The sequence below is a fragment of the Ptychodera flava genome, chromosome 2, assembly GCF_041260155.1.
Source record: "Ptychodera flava strain L36383 chromosome 2, AS_Pfla_20210202, whole genome shotgun sequence".
Taxonomy (NCBI): Eukaryota; Metazoa; Hemichordata; class Enteropneusta; family Ptychoderidae; genus Ptychodera; species Ptychodera flava.
In genome coordinates, this window is record NC_091929.1 from 29,937,574 (window position 1) to 29,957,067 (window position 19,494).

Consider the following 19,494-nt stretch of genomic DNA (forward strand, 5'->3'; position numbering starts at 1 on the left):
CAGACAATGCTTTAACTTTCACAGATTCGACTTCTTTGTCATAGACTAATATTTATTGCCCAGACGATTATAATGCCAGTGACAGAGTTGGCAACTCCTAAGATTAGACAAGATGTCTACTTCCCATACTGCCAATGGTTCAGAGAAAAGCACTGTAGGTTCTGTTTATGAAAGGTATTCCCAAAGACATTCAAGAAACCTGCAATATGTGTAGTTCCTCCTATGTGTGGTAATATCCTTGTGGTTCTGTCATGCTCATATGATCAAAGCACAAAACAAAACATATTATTGTGGTCAGCAAACTATAAAAGCCAAAGATTACTTTACATTTATAAAGGTCAAGGCAAGACCAACATTGCTGTCAGTCTTTTTAACTTTTTCAAACCTGTTTTGACTTAAATTTGCAGCTGCTATACAGGCTGGTGAAATCATTGTATTAGAGGTAACCACGACAGAAATTGAGATTTTATGGGGTCCTGCGGCAGTGACAACTGTTGGATACTTGGTTGGCTATGATCCGGCCTCCACACCTATCTTTACACCGGGAACGGAATACAGATTCACGGGTCTGGTCCCCGGCAGAGAGTATGAAATCACAGTGACGCCAACAGCTGACAACAACCTGAAATCATCCATTCTCCAAAGAACCAGTAAGTTCTGGTAACATTTGCAGAGGAATTGTAACATTTTCGAAGGAAATCTGGCTGAAAGTGTTAGCAAGATTTTTCTTTTGGTTTTTGTAGAAGATTTGTAGTGCTGACAGGAAATACGAATGGACAATCGAAAAAAGCGTACAATAGAATTGTACCTTTATGCAAATTGATTTGATTGTGTTTATTTTCTGGTCAAGTTGAATTCGATAACAGAATACCAGTATTTCTTCAGTCACCTGCTAAAATGTACAGAATAGTTTATTTTGGTCTCAAAAGTGCAAAATTTTGCCATCGCAGCAATTTTTTATCAATCATGCATATAGCCTTTCATTCAAAATGATTGTAAAAGTTTGTACTAATTGTTGATATTCTGTTGTGTCCATCATAGAACCGATTGCCCCAGGTCAAATCACCGTTGACACTGCCAGGATCACACCAACCATCATCCCTATTTCATGGGAGGCTGCGGAAGGAGACTTCGAAGCATACACTGTATCATACGTGCCGGATGGTGGTTCAGAAATTACTTTTGCATCGGTTGCGTCTGATGTGCTGTCGGTGACAATAACCGGATTGGAACCAGGCACGCTCTACGAAGTCAGGGTCGTGACCGTTGTTAACGGTGCGAGCAGCGAAGCGTCTACAACTCAAATCTCAACGGGTATGTTCATTTACGATTGCAGTGTCAACCTCCCCCTGGGCAGAATGCTCAGGAAATAGATATTTTCATTGGTTTAAACCTGTCATGTGACCTATTAATTCAAAGCATATTGGTTATTTGTAGGCCCCTAAACAGGTATAACAGTAAGAACAGTGTGTGACTTTCTACTCATGTCCCAGGTCAATAAAATTTTTATCTGACAGCATGTAAAATGACTTTTTTTTATCATTTACAAAAAGTTTCAATGAAAATGGAAAGACAAATGTACTTTGTGAATGTGTAGACGTGCTGGAAAGAAAAATAATGTATCGACTGCTTCTGTTGGCTGAACAAAAGTTATTTTTGTAGCTTTTGTCCTGCCTAGTATCATTAGCATTCATATTTAATTTTCAGCTCTTATAAAGTTGACAACAAATCCCCCACATTAGCACATTTTTTATTTAAATACTGAAATTTATTTTGCACTTTAATCATCAGCTTCTCTACAACCTCTGGAAATCGCCATTGTTGAGTACGATACCACATCTGTCTCGATAACTTGGGGACAGACAGACCAGCCCCTGGCAGAAAATTATGTCATCATCGCCACGGCATCAGGCACCGACACCCAAGCTGTCACCAAGGCGATAGACGAAGCTACACTGCATGCCTTCAGCGGTCTCACTCCCGGTAGATTGTACACAATTACAGTACAAGTAACCGGAAACAGTGGAAATTTGGATGAATCTTCAATAACACAGAGAACAAGTGAGTTTCGTTCTGTCATCGCTCTGAACACGCATGATGATGATAGATTCTGCACCCATTTTTGTTCTTCATCCATCCTATCAGTCACAAATTTTTTATCCCTAAGGTATTACGACCCATTTTTTACCTCCTCTTAAGGTAGTAAGCACGTGGAAAGTGAAAGACTTAAACATTTGTTCAAACTTTTCTCAATGAAACTTTGACCCATACCCTTAGCAAATCTAGAATAAAATCAGGGGTCACAATGCAAAGTGTGGTACTTAGAGAAACAAATTACCTGACATTAACCAATATTTGAAATGCAAATTAGCCACCAATCCCTGGGTGAACTCTTTAGGGGAAAATGCAATATTCAATTTTTGAAAACTAAGAATGTGAAAAAGTTTAGTTACTCCAAAAGCTTTAAAAAGAGCCCCTACAAGCGGTGGATCAAAAAAAAATTGTAAAACTTTGAGAGTCTGAATATGCGCATTCCTCTTTATTGCATCTATATCTGGCCCTTGCACCCTTTCTCCACCCTGTTTATCCTGAACCCATCTCTTTATAGGCCTTTTTTTTCTAAATACATTTTTGTGGTGTAAAAGAAGTCTATGCATCCATTCTATTTGAACACACACCCATTTTATAACCCTCTTGTACACTTACATAGGTTACAATATCTAAACCCAGGGCCTCCTGTCCACCCCTCTCCTGCCCTTAAATGCATTAAAGGAGTTAAAGTGTCCCCAACATAATGCTTATTAAAATTGTCAGTAATTATATATTTATTTACTCTTTGCTCACATTAAAAATGAAACTTTCTTCCAACCGACAAAATTCTCATGTTTCCAATCCATCTGATTTGCAGTTCCATTGCCCGTGGAAAATATCATCTACCTGTCGGCAACATCCACAAGCATCAGCTTAGCATGGGATCCGCCGAGCACCAGCGACTTTGATGGTTTTGAGATCTACTACGCCACAGGGGAGGACCAGCCTACACTGGCTGGAACTGTTGGGCAGGATGCTGTAACGTTTGATGTGGAACGACTGAACGAAGCTACCACGTACCAGATAGACATCGTCACGCTTGCTGGCAGCGGCGCAGACTTGCAGAAGAGTTCGCCAAGGAGCACTCAGCAATCTACATGTGAGTGAACTTGACCCTATTCAGTGCCACATGCATTGTGCCAGGGTCAAGTTCACATGTGAGTGAACTTGACCCTATAGTGCATGTTGTATTAGATACCCATGTTCATCTCATTGGTTGACAGTCTCATGTACCAATTTTGGTTGTATCATCGTATCTTGTCGTTTGGTTTTACTCTGTGTGAGTGCTTTACTTGGTGGTTTAAGAATTCTCACGTGGTCAATGCCACAGGCATTCATGCATGACCTCATGTGTAACTTAAATCTCGAGTGATGGGAAAATTAGACAAGATCCTAATTCCAGTGAGATTGTATATGTGCAGCTCACATTATCTTTGGTAATGGTAGTCAAGTTCTTCATACCAGCAGGATTTTTGTGAAGAGGATTGATGATAAAACCAGTCGTGGTTCAGCTGATTGCAGCGTATCATCTAAAAGTACATGAAGTACGACATTCATTTATGGAAAGTGTACTAATGAACAAATGTTGCAATAATTAAATGATAAGGAATGTGGCATTTTCATTGACCTTAAATCATGAACTGTGACTGCCTGTGCAAGAATATTGCTGCACATGGTAGAATATAAACTTCCACACCTTGCTGTTTATCAGAGACAAAAATTATCCAAAATTTATGAGAAATGTTTCAAGGAGCCATCAAATCTAGAAATAAACCTTTTTTTCCAATTTCTATTTGCAGTGACAACTATATTGCGTGTCATTACATCAACCAGCAACTTCATCTTTGTACAGTGGATACCACAGTCTTTCACCTTCCAGACGTACACTTTGACCTATGACCCCGGTCAAGGGTCACCACCTTCACCAATCACTAACATACCAAAGTCGCAGCTGACACAAAGCATTGTGGGTCTGCTTCCTGGTGAAGAGTACAGCTTAACACTGTCCGCCATCAATTTTGGATTATCCACCAACTTGGACTCATTGAAAGCCAGAACAAGTAAGTGTAGAGCAATTTTTCACTTTTTGTATAAGCTTTACTTCATCATCAAAACCGCAGAAGAAAATTGTGAAAATTTGTATCCCCTGCAGAAAAGTAGCATGCAAGCTATAAAGACGATGAATTAAAGTAGTTCATGCCTTGAAAGTAAAAGACTTAAAACTTTCGCTCGAATTTTCCTCAAGGTATTTTCTAACTATTCATTTTTACAAGCAAAAATAAATACTGGGGGTCACTGTGCAAAATTTGGTACTAGAATAACAAATTACCCATGATTTACCAATATTGGAAATTCAAAATGGCTGCCGTCTCTATGTTAACTCTATGGTGGAAAAGAAAATTTAAAATTTTCAAAAGACTTAGACAGTGAAAGTCTTTCTTACTCAAAGGGCTTCTAAATGAGCCGCCAAAAGTGGTAGATCAGAAAAGAATTGAAAAAAATTTAGAATTCAAATATCTATCCCCAAGATGCATTCTAAGATAATTGAAGATAATTTTTAAAGGATACATGAGGCAATCACTTGAGTATGTAATGTATGTGTGAGTTTCGTATAAGCATTTGCGTACTGCAGCATAGATAGCTAAATATACTTCTATGGAAACTGATATGGGATGATAGGTGTCAAAAAATATTTTCTTGCGATGCAAAGAGTTATTTAACTCTTTGATCTGGCCAACTACTACAGGAAGCTTTTGGTGAAATTAATTGACAGAGTCAGAACAGCAGATATATTATACACAAAGGCATGCATTTTTTTGGCCTCAAGAGCAAAATTGTCGAAAACTTTTGTCTGCAGTGAATTGAATAACTTCTATTGTGCTAAGGTCGAAATATGCCATCATGCCGAGTCAAAGTAGATTGCCTGATGGTCTTTGGTTGAAATAATTTTGAGTGAAAGGAAAAATCTAAGGGCATACAAAATTAAAGACCTATGCCTTTTAACCAACTTTGCTCTCATGTTGGTGTTACCAGATCCATTATCACCAGGACCACTGACAATCGAAGACTTTGGTGCTGACTTCATCGAAGTTAGCTGGACCGACCCCATTGGCGAAACTGTCTTTGACCACTTTGAAATCACCTACACGCCCTCTAGTGGCCGCACCCCACAGCCACTGATCAGGCCAAAGGTCCTTGAGAAGCGGGTCAGAGTTGAAGGCCTGGATCCCAGCACACAGTACACTGTCAGCGTAGTAACCGTCAGTGGGAGTAGCGATTCTGAAAAGAAGAGCACAATTCCTTCAACTGCAACACAAGTGACAGGTAAGGATACACACCTCTATTCTTGTGAAGATACGTAAAGTGAGTGGGAACCTCGGTAACATTTCTGTTGTCCTCAATTAATTAATTATAACACTGTATTTATATTCTTTAAGGGAAACAATAAAATGACTATGGAACCCTAGTGCAATAGACGATGTTCCGCTGATTGCGAGATCTCGCGAGACTTTAATACATGCCCGTAGAAACAGGATTCCAGCTTAGTAATACAAGTCAAACTTTGTATGGAACTAGAAAAAGTGCAGAACTGAGCAAAGATTGCAACTTCATATATTTTATGCAGTGTTTAACGTAATTAGCGACTTGTCCTGTTTTACGCAGTTTGTCCTGTGTTGCGAGAACACGTCCACTGCGAACCACATATTCTCGCGATATCTCGGAATGTCTCGCGCGGTTCGGAACATGGTCTATTAACCAGTGGGAGTTGTGACCTTAGCAAAACTACTGATGGACTATGGTGATCTCATAAAAGCATTGTAACAGTGTTCCTGGAAAAAGCAATTGCGTTTGTTTGCATGTCTGTGTGTGTATATATGTGAATACATACATGCAAATATACATTATGTATAGATATCACCAAAATGTGCAATTTGACAACTGTCATTATAAGAGTTTTGCATTTATTGAATAAAAAGGACAATCACCAACCCAATTTCAACTGCAGACAATTTTGAGAAGTCTGATGTATGTACATTTTCATTCTTCTGTTGTAGCTGCCGCCAGTGAGGGACAGATCATAGTGAAGAGTGTGACCCATGACTCGATCGGGATTGAATGGACTCGTGTCAGTGGGGCTATCCAGTATACTGTTGAGTATCGTGAATTGCCGCTAGGTAGTGCTACTACAACATCAACCTCATCGCTGCAAGCAACCTTGCAAGGCTTGAGTACTGGTCGTGAATACGAAATAGCTGTGAAAGTCGACGGCAATGCTGTGGATACAGTCACTCAATCGACCAGTAAGTTCTTTAAATGAAATTGTCCTTCTCCACCAATCCAAACAAAAATTATTTCTGTCATAAAGGACACAGAGCTTATAAAATCAGTGACTGAATATCACCATACAGAGGTTTACACCCTTCTACGTTTCTAGCATTTAGAGTGTACATTTTGTGTACATTTTGTGTACGTCTTATGTACATTTAGTACACATTTGGTGTGCATTAATGTACATTTTGTGTACATTTAGTGCATCTAGAGATGCCTTAATTCAGATTACGTATTTCAAATTGGCATAATTTAATTTTTCTGAGAAATCTCTTACAATCACTGTTCTTGATAGCTGTCAAATATTTCTTAGAAATGAACCCCAAACCCTTTGAGGTTGTTTGAATGATCATAAAATTGTCACATTTCTATCTCAAAGGATTTCCAAACCAAAACTATAGTGATTTGCTCGCTGAGCTGAAGCTTGCAATATGATTTGAAGGCACAGCAAATTGACATTATTCTGAATTGGTCAAAATATGGTGAGATTTGCCTCAAAAGAGAGTTGATTAAATTGCCAAAGCCTTATTGTCAAAGGTGTATAAAGTTAAAGCCAAAGACTTTGGACCAAATCATGAATGTCATCCACCTTGCTGAAATCATATTGCCCTGTGGCATGATATTTCAAACAGTATCAAATGGCATGAGTTTAATGGTGTCCAATTATTTCATGTCCAACATCACAACATAATCACTTGTGCATTAACAGTGAGCGACACTTGCTTTTTCAATTTATTTTTCAGTCCCATACCAGCCAGAGAATGTGGTGGTGCAGTTTGTAACATCACGCACTGTCCATCTTGTATGGAGCCCAGTGTCACAGGGCAGCTTTGATTCATATGAGGTCACATATTATCCGACCAATGGAGAAACTCCATCACCGACCTACGTTGTGCCTCAGGCTAGCCCGGAAGTTTCCTTGGAGGGTCTGGTACCTGAGACAGAGTACACAATATTTGTGGCATCCGTTAGCGGAAGCAGCGATAATCTGGCCCGTAGCGAAATGGTCACATTGACTGCAACAACAGGTCAGTCTTTTCTGTCAAAGTTGCAGTAAGTTTATCTGCAGTATTTAAGACAATTGTTGTGTTTTCAGTTTCCAGAGTTTTACCTGGAAAAATTTTTTTCAGTTCTATTGGTGAAATAGCACTACCTTGTTAAAAATCAAGAGATAAACTGTTTGTCATATTGCAAATATTTTGTGTCGGATACTGAAATTTCCGGTCATTTTATGAAGTTTGTAATATTCAAGGTGTCCATTCTTCCTTCCAAGTCCATGGTACAAGACAATTGTGCACACATCAGATTGTGAACACACATGTGGCCATTTTGGCTTTCAAAAGGAGCTCAAACAGTACAGCACTCGCGACTCACAAAAGCAATATCCAAACATTATGAGATAGAAAATTTACCTGAAGTGACGATGTGTTTTCTCATCTCTTGCAACAGAGCCTCCGGCAGCAGCTGAAATCAACATTGATGATGTCACAGATACAAGCATCAGTTTACAATGGGGCCTGTCCACTGACAGCCAAGCTGTGCTCTACGTCGTCACCGTGGCAACTGCCGGTGAAACGGCGAGACAACACCAAGCCTCGCTGAGCGACCCCAACACACATGACTTCACAGGCCTGACCCCAGGCAAGATTTACACAATCACCGTGGATGTGCTTTCCACAGATGAAACCGACACTGTCATCCAAAGAACACGTGAGTGACAGCTTTATATGAACTTTCAAAAAAAAAACCATGAATTTATTTAATAAATTATCATCTTGCAATGTTTGCAGTGGATAAATTTTCATATTCTTTCCAAATTTGGTGGTTTAACATTTGATACACCTTGATTTATCAAAGTTTACATTACAAGCTAGTGTATGCCATTAATACTTCACTTACTTTTTGTCTGCACCATCTAATATTTATATGGGAAAAGGCTCATGATTGTCACATGTTCAATCTTTGAGTGAGATATTGGTTTTGCTGAGTTGACAATTTTTTGTCGATTTTCGGTCGAATCCGTTCAGAAGCTGCTGGTTTGACGGCTTTGAACTTTGACTGTCAGGTTGGTATGAGTGTCCTCATACAACTTGTGGCAAATTTGATTGTGTCAGATCATTACATGTGCTCATCATTGCTACTCCAGCAGGTTTCTGCTGAAATTGGCATTGTTTTAACCTGAATTACAAATTCCATTCAAATGTGCGTACATGAACTTGCTGATTTCAAGTGGTATGATGATGCTTTGCAGAGCCACCTCAGAGGCATCCTAAACTCATGAAGTATAAACGTAGCAAATTTTTCAAATAATAGAATGATCAACAAATATTTTCTCTTTTCTCTTTCAAATATACAGTACCTAGTGCTCCCGGCCCGATTGCCATCACCGAGACTGAACAGTCCATTCTATCATTCACCTGGTCTGCAGCCTCTGGCGACTTTGACCTTTATGAAGTGTCATATGCTTCAGATGGTAATGAGGTTGTTGCCGGTACGGTTGCTAGGGGTGATACCTTGACGTTCACACTCTATAACCTCCAGCCGTCGACAGACTACACCCTGTCCATCAGAACAAGAATTGGCTCTGGCGACTCAGTAGCGTACAGTGAACCTAGTACAACGATACAGAGAACAAGTAAGTGCAACATCTGTAGCAGGAAAATTGTCCTCTTATTCCCAGTGTGTGTCGTGATACAATTAATCATGCCAATTGCCCAAATAGATGTTCTGTTTTGAAAATTTGTAATTCAACAAAATTACTGAACTTTCTCTGTATGCATTTTAAGCAGTCAACTTCAAGTTCAGATTGTATATGTTTAGTGTATTTAAGCTGATGGTCACCAAAGAAATAAGTTTTTAATGTTCGGCCACTTTTGCTGAAACTGCAAAATCTGCTCTCATACGATGAACATTAAAAATCACAGTCTGCCAATTTATGGGATCAAAGAAGCAAATAAACTGTAATATTCTGGAAAATATAAATTACTGATATTCACTCAAACAGGGCAGTAAACCCTGCAAATGAACAGGAGTCCACTGATTCAGGACGAAAAGAGTCATTCAGTTTTGAGATCTGTCTCTCCAGTGCACTCTTTCTTCAAGTCAGTTTACTTCTTTTATGAGTTTTCCTAATGCTGTGATGAAAATTTTTAAGGTCCTTTAACAATGCGCCACTCAATTTTCAGCAAACGCTGTGATCATCGCCGCCGTCACCGGACCAGACTCCATCGATGTCAGTTGGATACCAAGAGAGGGCGCTATTGCCAACTATGAATTTACATACGATCCGGCCGACGGGAGTCTCCAGTCACCAGTCACTGTTGCCGTCAGCGCTAACCCTGGTGTCTCGCTACAGTCCCTAACACCTGGTACACAATATCTCCTCTCAGTGTTCATCGTACGACAGGATGATTCCAGGCAAAGAATCGGACAAACCACAGTAGCCCTTGGTACGTCTCTTATCAATAAAAATATCAACCTGCTCACCCCTAATTCCCAGTAAACAGGTCCACAATCACCATAAATGACAATGGTTTGGGTCAAGCCATGGTGGTGAATGGGTATAGGTGCAATCCTAATGTTGGGCATCACAAAGTTAGACTTCTGCGTACAGAATGAGGGTTGGTGCAATGAAGTGTATAATAGTAACTTAAGCAGGCACATCATGTGTCCAGTTTAAGCAGAAATCTGCCAAATGTCTGAATATGTCTTATAAATTCATGGAAACATTATAAACATAATTATGCGTATGCATATAGGAGTTAAACATCTCCATTGAGTTGGTGGAATTTATTTTTTAGCATGGGCAGTTGCATTAAATCAACAGTGTCAAAAAAATTAAAGTCACTTATGTCGCAGTGACATTCTGATTCATCGATTTTTCCAAATTTTCATTTCAGCACCATATAGCCCGTCAAACCTACAAGTCAGCGATGTTAGTGCCTCTGGTGCAACATTATCATTCACACCGCCCTCTACTGGCAACTTTGACCAGTTCAGGATCACGGCGGAGCCTCAGGCTGCACCAGCTGGAAGCGGGAACACTCAAGTCATTGAAATCGTTCTCCCAAGTGACGCTTGTCCTCAAGTGAACTTGATGGGACTGGAACCTGACACAACATACCTGGTTACTGTTGTCACGGAAACAGCATCTACCACAAGTTCATCCAGCACGACAACATTCACGACAGGTAGAAAAATCTTGCAAAATAAGTACAAACTGTAAAATTTGACTGTTTGGAAAGGTTCATTTCAACATGGTTAAGTCATTATTTCATGTACAGTGGTAAAGGTGTTTGTCATGGTTACCGCATATGATTTACATGTTGGAATAGAAATTACTGTGACAAAGGTATTTGTCATGGTAACCGCATATAATTTACATGTTTGAATAGAAATTTGAATAAACAAATTTTTTTTACTTTATTGTGATCTACACAGTGACAGATTTTTCTCCTCAGGAGTGCCGGGAGGATTGTCTTGAAGTTTGAAAAAGGAAAAACTGAACTTTTGTGAACAATTTCTAATTCTCTGTTTTCTCTAATACTTCAGCTGCTGCAAGTGAGGGTGAAGTTCAACTGCTTGAAGTGACCCCTACAACTCTCCGAGTCCGCTGGATTGAAGTCACCAGTGATTTCAACCAATACTCAGTGTCTATGTCAGGAGACGATGGCAAAAATGCCTATGATATAGTGTCCAAGACTGGAACCAGAGAGAAACTGTATGAAAGCCTCACCTCGGGTGCTCTGTACACTGTTATTGTTGCCACTATTGGAGGAAGCACTCCTGTGTCAAACTTTGTGCAGGCCAGAACCAGTGAGTCTAGTGATCTTTCTGTTGTCAAAAATCTGAATTTGATAAGCAAAAAAATTATTACAAATCTTAATCAGCATAATTAAGCCTCATTACGGGATGATATTCTCTACACTGTAGAGTTAAGCTTGTTTGCGCTTCAAATCTGAAGGACATAAACTTTTGCTCTAGGTCTCGAGGGTAGCCTGATTCTTTGAGATTGATGAAAAATTTGGGGTCACCATGCAAAATATAGTACTAGAGAAGACATTGGTATGAGTAATTTTCTAGTCTTATCAAAATTTATATATATATATATATATATAATATATATATAATATATATATATATATATATATATATATATATATATATATATATATATATATATATATATATATATATATATATTCTTGTCAAAATTTGCAAAATAATAACAGAAATTACTTGAAGTACAAAATACTAATGTCTGTTACTTAAGTTTCATGCATCCTGCAAGCTTCAATATATAATTGTATTTCTTTATATAGTGCCATTGCCTCCTGGACCAGCCAATGTTGTCTCGGCAACAGACGTAACCATCGTAGTATCATGGCAAGCTTCGTCCGGAAACATTGACGGCTACGAAGTGTGCTACAATCCAGTTCCCAACGGCGCCACCTCTTCGCCCATCAGCGTTACCAGCACAACACTGACAGCCACCATCGACAACTTAGATCCTGAAACGGAATATACAATCAGCGTTGCAGCTGTCAAGGGTTCTGATGGAAACAATAAGATGGTCAGTCCAAAACAGACAATCCATGTGTCAACAGGTATGAAAAACTTTGTAAAAGAATCACCTTTAATATTCTCTGTATGTCTATATTCTCTCCAAAAGAAAGTCTTTGAACGAGTTTCTTGTTTCAATTCTTAAACAGCCATTAAATTTCAACATAGCTTTTTAGCGTACTTATCTTAATTATACAACTTTCATACATAAGGTCTGAAAATGCCCGTCATTCACAATCAAATATTTGTTTTGGTGTATTCAGAATGTTCATGATCATCTTGTGCTTTTAGTCCCCACAGACAAAGTCCAGTGGGACTTATAGATTTGGTTGTGTCTGTGCATCTGTTCATACAAATTTCTTAGAAATGCCTGGAGCGATTTCTTTCAAACCTGGTTTGAGGATTACTCCCTATGTCATATACATGTTGATTTGTATTGTGATACAATCCAATATGACCATCTTTTCTGTCAATGGTTTCCAAATTCATTAACCAAGTGGGGACTGTGTCATTGACAATGACTTGTTTTGCAAAGAATATACTCACGATGTGACATGTGACATATCTGCCCTGACCCAATGTAGAATTGATGAATTCTGCCACACATGTACGCGCAACACGATTTAGGCTGAGGAAGAGCTTCAATATCCCCCATGATATGTCTTAGATTGCTTTTTTGAGGAAGACGGGTAGGATCTTTAACCAGAATCACTAAAAGTGATTTTAATGTTTTATTCTGGTACCTAGGTGTGAGCACCAAACCTCCCTCGCCCGGTGCAATCAGCTCAACTGCCCTGACATCGACAACATTCACAATATCATGGATAGAACCTTCTTCAAACAACTTCCTCCACTACGAGGTCAGCTATACTCCAACCATCGGCTCCCCAGCTTCCCCTATTGAAGTTGAGAAAGGCACTTCAACACTGTCCCTCAGTTCGCTAATCCCTGGAACTGACTACGTGGTCAGTATTGTGACAATTGCCGGCAGCGGGGACACTCTCAGAACAAGTGATCCAAGCACACAGACAATCACAACTGGTAAGAACACTGCACATCTACCATTTTGTTTTAGTATGGTCTCATTCATCTCATTCAAATAGGGGTAGAAGCATGGATGTTATTTGTATAGTACACATTATTTGTGTGGTACACCACCTTTTTTAGTCAGCTGAAGTTGCTAGCAGTGTTCATTTCCACTTAATAACTGCAAGCTCCGTGTAATCACATAAATCAATCATATAATTTTCTTTCTTCTTCATAATGTACCTATGTGCTAATGTATTTACATATTTATTTTAGATGGTACATGTAGTACAGCAAGTGCTATCTACATGGATCATGACACACTTGTCACTGTTAAAGCATCAGTGATAACTTCTTAGTGTTAGATACCTAGAAATCTTTCCAATCTGTTCTTCAAAGATTTGACGTGCCATATTTGTACATGTATGTCAATGGTTAGTAATTAGTGTTACTGTCATCACGACTCCCACTTTAACAAATTTAATTTGCAGATGCTTGCATAAATTACCGAGATTTTTATCTTTCTCACAGCTGCTGGTACACCAGGGCACATTGACATCGCATCTGTGACAGAAAACAGCATTACGATCACCTGGAACGAACCAAGCGGCACATACACGGAATTTTTGGTCTCGTACGACCCGGCTGACGGTGATTCCCAGCCCATCACTCTTGTGCCTGGGAACTATCCACGATACTTTGAGTTCACAGGCCTGGCTTCTGGGCAGGATTACGACATAACAGTCACATCCAGGAACGGCAACCTTGATGTGTCAACAGACACTGTGACACAGCAAACAAGTGAGTCATGTGTAATGATGATGGTGTTTGTCATGGTTACCGCATATAATTTACATGTTTGAGGAATTGTCCAATCACACTAGTCTCACCAGTAAATTATGTTATCTTCGAATTTGTTCTTATTCACCATGTGTGTCGTATACACTTTTCCTCACATTTTTTTCTTCAGCCTTCACATGTGTGACTCGCCACTTTACATACTATCGACTTTACAAAAAACAAGGAACAAAGAGCTTGGATATCATAAGAAAAGCACAAAAAAGCAAAGTACACCACATTATCTTTAGGATGACCTCAAACCATCCTGTGTGTTGTTAGCTACATTTCATATTGTGAGTGGGGAAGCGTTCTACACATAAAAATGCACAGGCTGCCTACGGTGTTTGCAAAACACGTGCTAGGAATTTATATCCAACCACACAAGCCCCTATGAGTCGTAAGGCGCATAGCTATATCTACAGTAAGGGTTTTAGTTAAGTCAAGTGCTCTGCTCTGATCTTGTCCGCTTCAAAATAATTGACCCTCCCATCCCCGCACTTATCTATTATGGCCTTGAAAACGATGGTATTGGGAACAAACTATTATGATGAAAGGGTTAATCCAATAATGGATGAATACAGAAACTCACAATTGAGTCAAGAAAAACACAAGTTCTCACCAGCATTTCATAAATCATCTGATGCCTAAATAAATTTGATTCTATTTGGCAGATAACTGTACGGAGTTTGGGCATGTAGTTTGTAGAGTTAGACTGTATGCCCAAGAAATTGAAAGTTTATCAATCTTCAATTTTACAATTTTTTGATACTATGATCTGATTTGAGTTCCGATTTGTCAAAATCCATATTGTAACAAAATTGATAGAACTTCAAGTTGACAGACAACAACTTTTCTGCTCATTGCCGCGTATTTTACCCAGATTTCTAAACAGCTGCATCTTTCATCTGAATTGTTTGAAATGATAATGCTTGCTTCACAGAAAGGGTATCAACACATGCAAGGTGAAAACAAAACAATGCAAAATATCAAAAAGCAATGAGGCAAAATCTTCGAAACCGCCAACTTGATAAATGTGGCAATTATAATTGTTTTGCAAGCTTTTGCGCACACTATGAAATCCGCAGAAAATATGTATAGTGCATTTGAATACCATAATTTTTATCCTTACTTGCTTGGTTTATTGGCTAAAACTCTTCAAATTTTTATCCCAAGGTGCATTGCCATCTAAATTTGCATATTCATAATGAATGATACAAGTTTTCTGCTGTCGTTTCTGTACCAATAACCACAAACATTTACAAAGATGTTGTTTCCTTCACCCAAGTCTTCAAATTCAACTCAAAAGTTCAGTGGGTTGATCTATACATGTACCAATGGCTGTCAGGCGGCATAAAAAAAAGACTTCGCAGGTCGTCGGAGGGTAACGGTAAGTCTAGAGAGAAGTTATTTTATGAAGACTCCACGGTGCGTGGCACTAGACAAAGCAAGCTTCATGGGTTTGTAGATCAAGTGTTTGTTTCTCATATTTATTAGTTCTTGCAGACAAAGTCTGGGGGACTTACAGATTTCATCATGTCCATAGGTGCATCCATGGGTCCGTACACACAAATTTTTCAGAGATACCTGGAGCGATTTCTTTCAAACTTGGTACAAAGATTACTCCCTATGTCAAAAGTGTGCAAATTGATTTGTTTTGTGATACAATCCAATATGACCATCATTGCCATTAATTGTTTCTAAATTCATCAACCAAGTAGGGACTATGTTATTGACAATGACTCATTGTTTTATCAAATTAGTAGTTTTGCTACATCTCGCTTCCATTATCAACATACATGTAGTTCTTCCCAAACAGTTCAGTTGTAGCGTGTTCATGAATTTTAAATAGCAATGTTTCATTGATCTATTTATCTATCTATGAGATACGTACAACTTTATTTTCAAAATGCTGGCAAATTGCTACTCTTAGACAAATGCCTTTATTTTATTTCATGTCTTGACCTCAACTTAATATGAGAAACAAACATTTTGTACCGATGAAGTAACAGAATAGAAGCACATTGGAGCAGAGCGCTTGACGTATTTGCGTAGGTAGAATCAAATGCGAGACAAAAGCTATCACAAAGGCTATATGACGAGAGTGCGTAAGCCATCAAATCTACACAAATCACCAATGCTGAAGTACACAGGTGTACAGTGTCCAAGGTTTGTTTTCAGTGTGATTGCTAAAATCAAATATTACACGCACGGGGAAAGACACGCCAAGCAATGCAGTCAGACAGGCAAATTTTATTGAGGTGAATGCACACATCTGTGACAGCCTTCGCACAATGAAAACACGAACACAATTTTTGCAAAACACGACCAGACTTTCCACATGGCCTTTCTCTATTAGTTCTCCTTTATACATGCATCTCTCAATTTCATGATTGCCCAAAGCTTAGGTGTGCAAATTTTGTTTTAAAATTTATTCGAAAAAAATCAAAATTTATTATATCTGCTTCAAGATTTTTACTGATATATTCTATTTATGAATTATTTTGCAGTCACTTTATTACAATGTATTTACTTTAGCTGTTACTTGATACTGGCTCAGTTTAATTCCATATCTACAGTACGGGTACAAGCTGTCATAAATTTTTCAACGGAATGTGTATATGACATGAAAACTCATTATCATTAGGGCTTTCCAAAAACACTTTTCAGTCTCCTCATGGAATATGGGGTGATTTTTATCCTGAACTGTCGTCTTTTCAAACTCATGTTTTTGTGTAATTTCCATCTCATTTGTACATTACAATGTACAGGATTGCTGCCTCCTTGGTGTAAGTAATCCAAAACTGGAACAACTAATCTTGCATTGTGTTTTATCGTGTTTGACATTGCCTTCATAAAACAGCTATGCTACATAACTTCAGTGCACTTTGGTTCCATCGTCATAATACTCTATAGCTTCATTTTTTCACTGCACATAAAATTTATTTATTTGTTTATTTATTTGCTTATTGGTTATTTAAGTTTTATGCTCTTATTTTTAATTTACCTACATCTTTTTGTTCATTATTTATTTTTCATCATTGATTTTTTAGTTTTTTGTTAATTTATTTGGGTTTATATTTTTTATGTATTTCTCATTACTGTTGCCACATATCTTCACTGCACCAGCTGGTTGCCAATGCCTCAAGCATGAAACAAGAAATTTGAACAAGAATACTTTTTCAGTTTGATGATTGTGCAAATTCAAAGTGCAAACTGCTGACAACCAGAATCCCGATAGTTTGATTCCCTGTTGATATCAAGCAACTTTCTATCTTTGATCACGGTCGTTTGCTTCAGATCTATTTTCGTTGCAAAGTTGCATGGCAATTTAAAGGAATTAAAATAGAAATTGAATTTCTCTACGAAGATGTGAATAGCCAAATCTTAAAGAGCTTTCTAAAATCAAAACTTTTGTATGATTGCCACCTAATCTATTGGAACAAATCAAATTGAAGGACAGAAAAAGAAAAAAAATCGCTATATTTTTAAGGAATTGATAGTTCATATTAATTATTTTAGATTAAGTATTCCAATATTAAAATCAAAGTGCATGTGTTGTAGTTATATCACAACCAGAGTATTTGCATTTTTCAGTATTATTAGCGTTGGTTTTCTGGTTGTCAAACAAAGCTCCGATTTGCGACAATCATTTTTATGAAAGGTATTCTTGTTTGTCCAAATCATAATGAACACCATGGCATTATAGTGACTTAGTGGTTCTGTGTTGCTAAGTATTAATGGCTTGCAAAGCAGCTGTTGAATTAAGCCATGGCTTGCTAAGTGTAGTTTACGGCGTTATGATAACATTCATTAATATTATTATAACTTTGCCAGTGTGTTTTTAATGGCTTGACTTTCTGTTATATGGTTGAATTGGTCAGTGATCTCTGTTAAGCACTCGCCATTTGAGTGATCGATACTTGTGCCAACATACCGTGATTAAGGTATTACGCACCTGAAAATCAAGAGCCTTGAACTTTTGCTCAAATTTAATTCAACGAAACTTTAGTCGCCTTTTGAAATCAAGAATAAAAATTGGGAGTCACCATGCAAAATTTGGCTCTAAAAAAACAAGTTATCCAATATTTTTCTACACCTGAAATTCAAAATGGCTGCCATCCCTGTGTTAACTATATTGAGAAAAACCAAAATTTTATATTTTTTTAAAATTTGCATGTTTACTCTATGATCTTCAAAATGAACCTCCACAAGTGGGAGACCAAAATTGTATTGCAAACGTTTTGGAGTCTGAATATCTGTTCCAGAGGGGAATTTTGCCTTAAGTGACATGGTTGTTATGGTGATAAGTAAAAAACACTGACCATGGCAAGATTAAGCAAGTGTCATCTGTTTTGTGTGCTTGTCTGGCAACTTTGCATCTTTCATCAAAGACATTTTGTTTTGAATGTATCATTAGCAAAATCATCCCAGCAAAAGCTGACATTGCTATTAAATATCAAGCATGCCATCAACAGATCATTTGCCATTTACATAACATCTGCTTTTCATCTAATTTATGCAACTGATATGCAGATTACTTAGGCACTTGACCAATGAGATGTGATCCGCATGAAACGGTGAATTGGATCATTATTGAAGTTTCTGTCCCAAATTTTTGCACGTGGATTTGATAATTAATCCTTGTTTGCGATGGTTTGTTTTTGTCACACTTAATTAGAATGGTATTGAACTTGTAAACTCCTAAATCAAATCAGCAAAACCATGAAAATTTAAAAACACAGTTATTCTTTATCTCCAGAATTAAAGGTACATGCCAGTTGCTGTCAATGTGACCTAATGCAAAAATGCTACTAGTTACAAGGGATGTAGTTGTCAAGGATACCGTGGTTTTTGTTCATATCATCCCTTTCAAACAGTGACATAATTTTTGAATTTATGTGTGCAAAACTTTCCTCTACATTGGGAAAATTAAAAATGTAAATACCAACGATTGAAAATTGAGGGAAAGTCAAAAATGGTAGGGAAGGAGTTTACAATCTCTGCATGTGTGCATGTATCTGCTAAATTTAAATTTGGATCCCCTCTCATGTTTCTGTTCAACACCATCATTATTGATAGAATTGGAGTGTGGAAAGGGTTTTCCTAGAGTAACTTGATATCTACAACGGTTTTTTTTCTGTGAACCAATCAAAGTGTGAGACAGCTATTCAGATGTTTTTGCATTATTGTCAGCTTTGGAGGTACACTGAAAAATATTTTGTGCACTGCAAAGGTGCCTGTGTGCAAGCTCGGTTGTTTTGTTTTTTCATTCACAGGGTTGGGGGCGCCACCCATGCCAGTTATACAAGATGTAACGGCGACAACAGCCGTCATTATCCTGATCCAACCAGACCACGACTACGACAGCTTCCAGGTTGTCATTGAGCCACGAGCCAGCGGCGCCGGTGCGGGAACTCCTTTGAATCAAGTGATTGAGGTACCCAAGTCGGGATGTCCAAGTCTGACTGTCAGGGGCCTGACTGCTGACAGCATTTATGAAGTCAGCGTCAGTACCAAGTCAGGAGGTGCAGTCAGTGGAGCTGCTATGCTATCATTTGAAACAAGTAAGTAGGACTGTTTTAACCAATTAATCACAATGGTTTGACCCAAATCTTTTGTTCTCAGCTATACTTGGTGTGGACTAGC

The 19,494-nt window shown here is 38.3% G+C and overlaps 2 protein-coding genes across 4 annotated transcripts in view; both read left to right on the top strand.

The window, feature by feature from the left end:
• The window catches only part of LOC139149715 (titin-like), a 57,584-nt gene extending 50,729 nt beyond the window's left edge, over positions 1-6,855 (top strand). Inside the window, exons 59-66 of the mRNA XM_070721617.1 lie at positions 408-650; positions 1,042-1,314; positions 1,792-2,061; positions 2,909-3,190; positions 3,891-4,151; positions 5,125-5,415; positions 6,147-6,392; positions 6,800-6,855. Coding sequence (XP_070577718.1) covers positions 408-650; positions 1,042-1,314; positions 1,792-2,061; positions 2,909-3,190; positions 3,891-4,151; positions 5,125-5,415; positions 6,147-6,392; positions 6,800-6,855 — 1,922 coding nt within the window. The remainder of the gene's footprint in view (positions 1-407; positions 651-1,041; positions 1,315-1,791; positions 2,062-2,908; positions 3,191-3,890; positions 4,152-5,124; positions 5,416-6,146; positions 6,393-6,799) is intronic.
• The window catches only part of LOC139118676 (receptor-type tyrosine-protein phosphatase beta-like), a 47,254-nt gene continuing 32,887 nt past the window's right edge, over positions 5,128-19,494 (top strand). For 2 of the 3 annotated variants that reach the window (XM_070682098.1, XM_070682106.1), the window contains exons 1-13: positions 5,128-5,415; positions 6,147-6,392; positions 7,164-7,448; positions 7,870-8,130; positions 8,777-9,055; positions 9,606-9,869; positions 10,320-10,610; positions 10,972-11,235; positions 11,742-12,026; positions 12,730-13,023; positions 13,540-13,809; positions 16,617-16,634; positions 19,125-19,412. In XM_070682098.1, coding sequence (XP_070538199.1) covers positions 7,424-7,448; positions 7,870-8,130; positions 8,777-9,055; positions 9,606-9,869; positions 10,320-10,610; positions 10,972-11,235; positions 11,742-12,026; positions 12,730-13,023; positions 13,540-13,809; positions 16,617-16,634; positions 19,125-19,412 — 2,539 coding nt within the window. In that variant the 5' untranslated portion in view covers positions 5,128-5,415; positions 6,147-6,392; positions 7,164-7,423. The remainder of the gene's footprint in view (positions 5,416-6,146; positions 6,393-7,163; positions 7,449-7,869; positions 8,131-8,776; positions 9,056-9,605; positions 9,870-10,319; positions 10,611-10,971; positions 11,236-11,741; positions 12,027-12,729; positions 13,024-13,539; positions 13,810-16,616; positions 16,635-19,124; positions 19,413-19,494) is intronic. The other variant, XM_070682111.1, reaches the window with a different exon arrangement.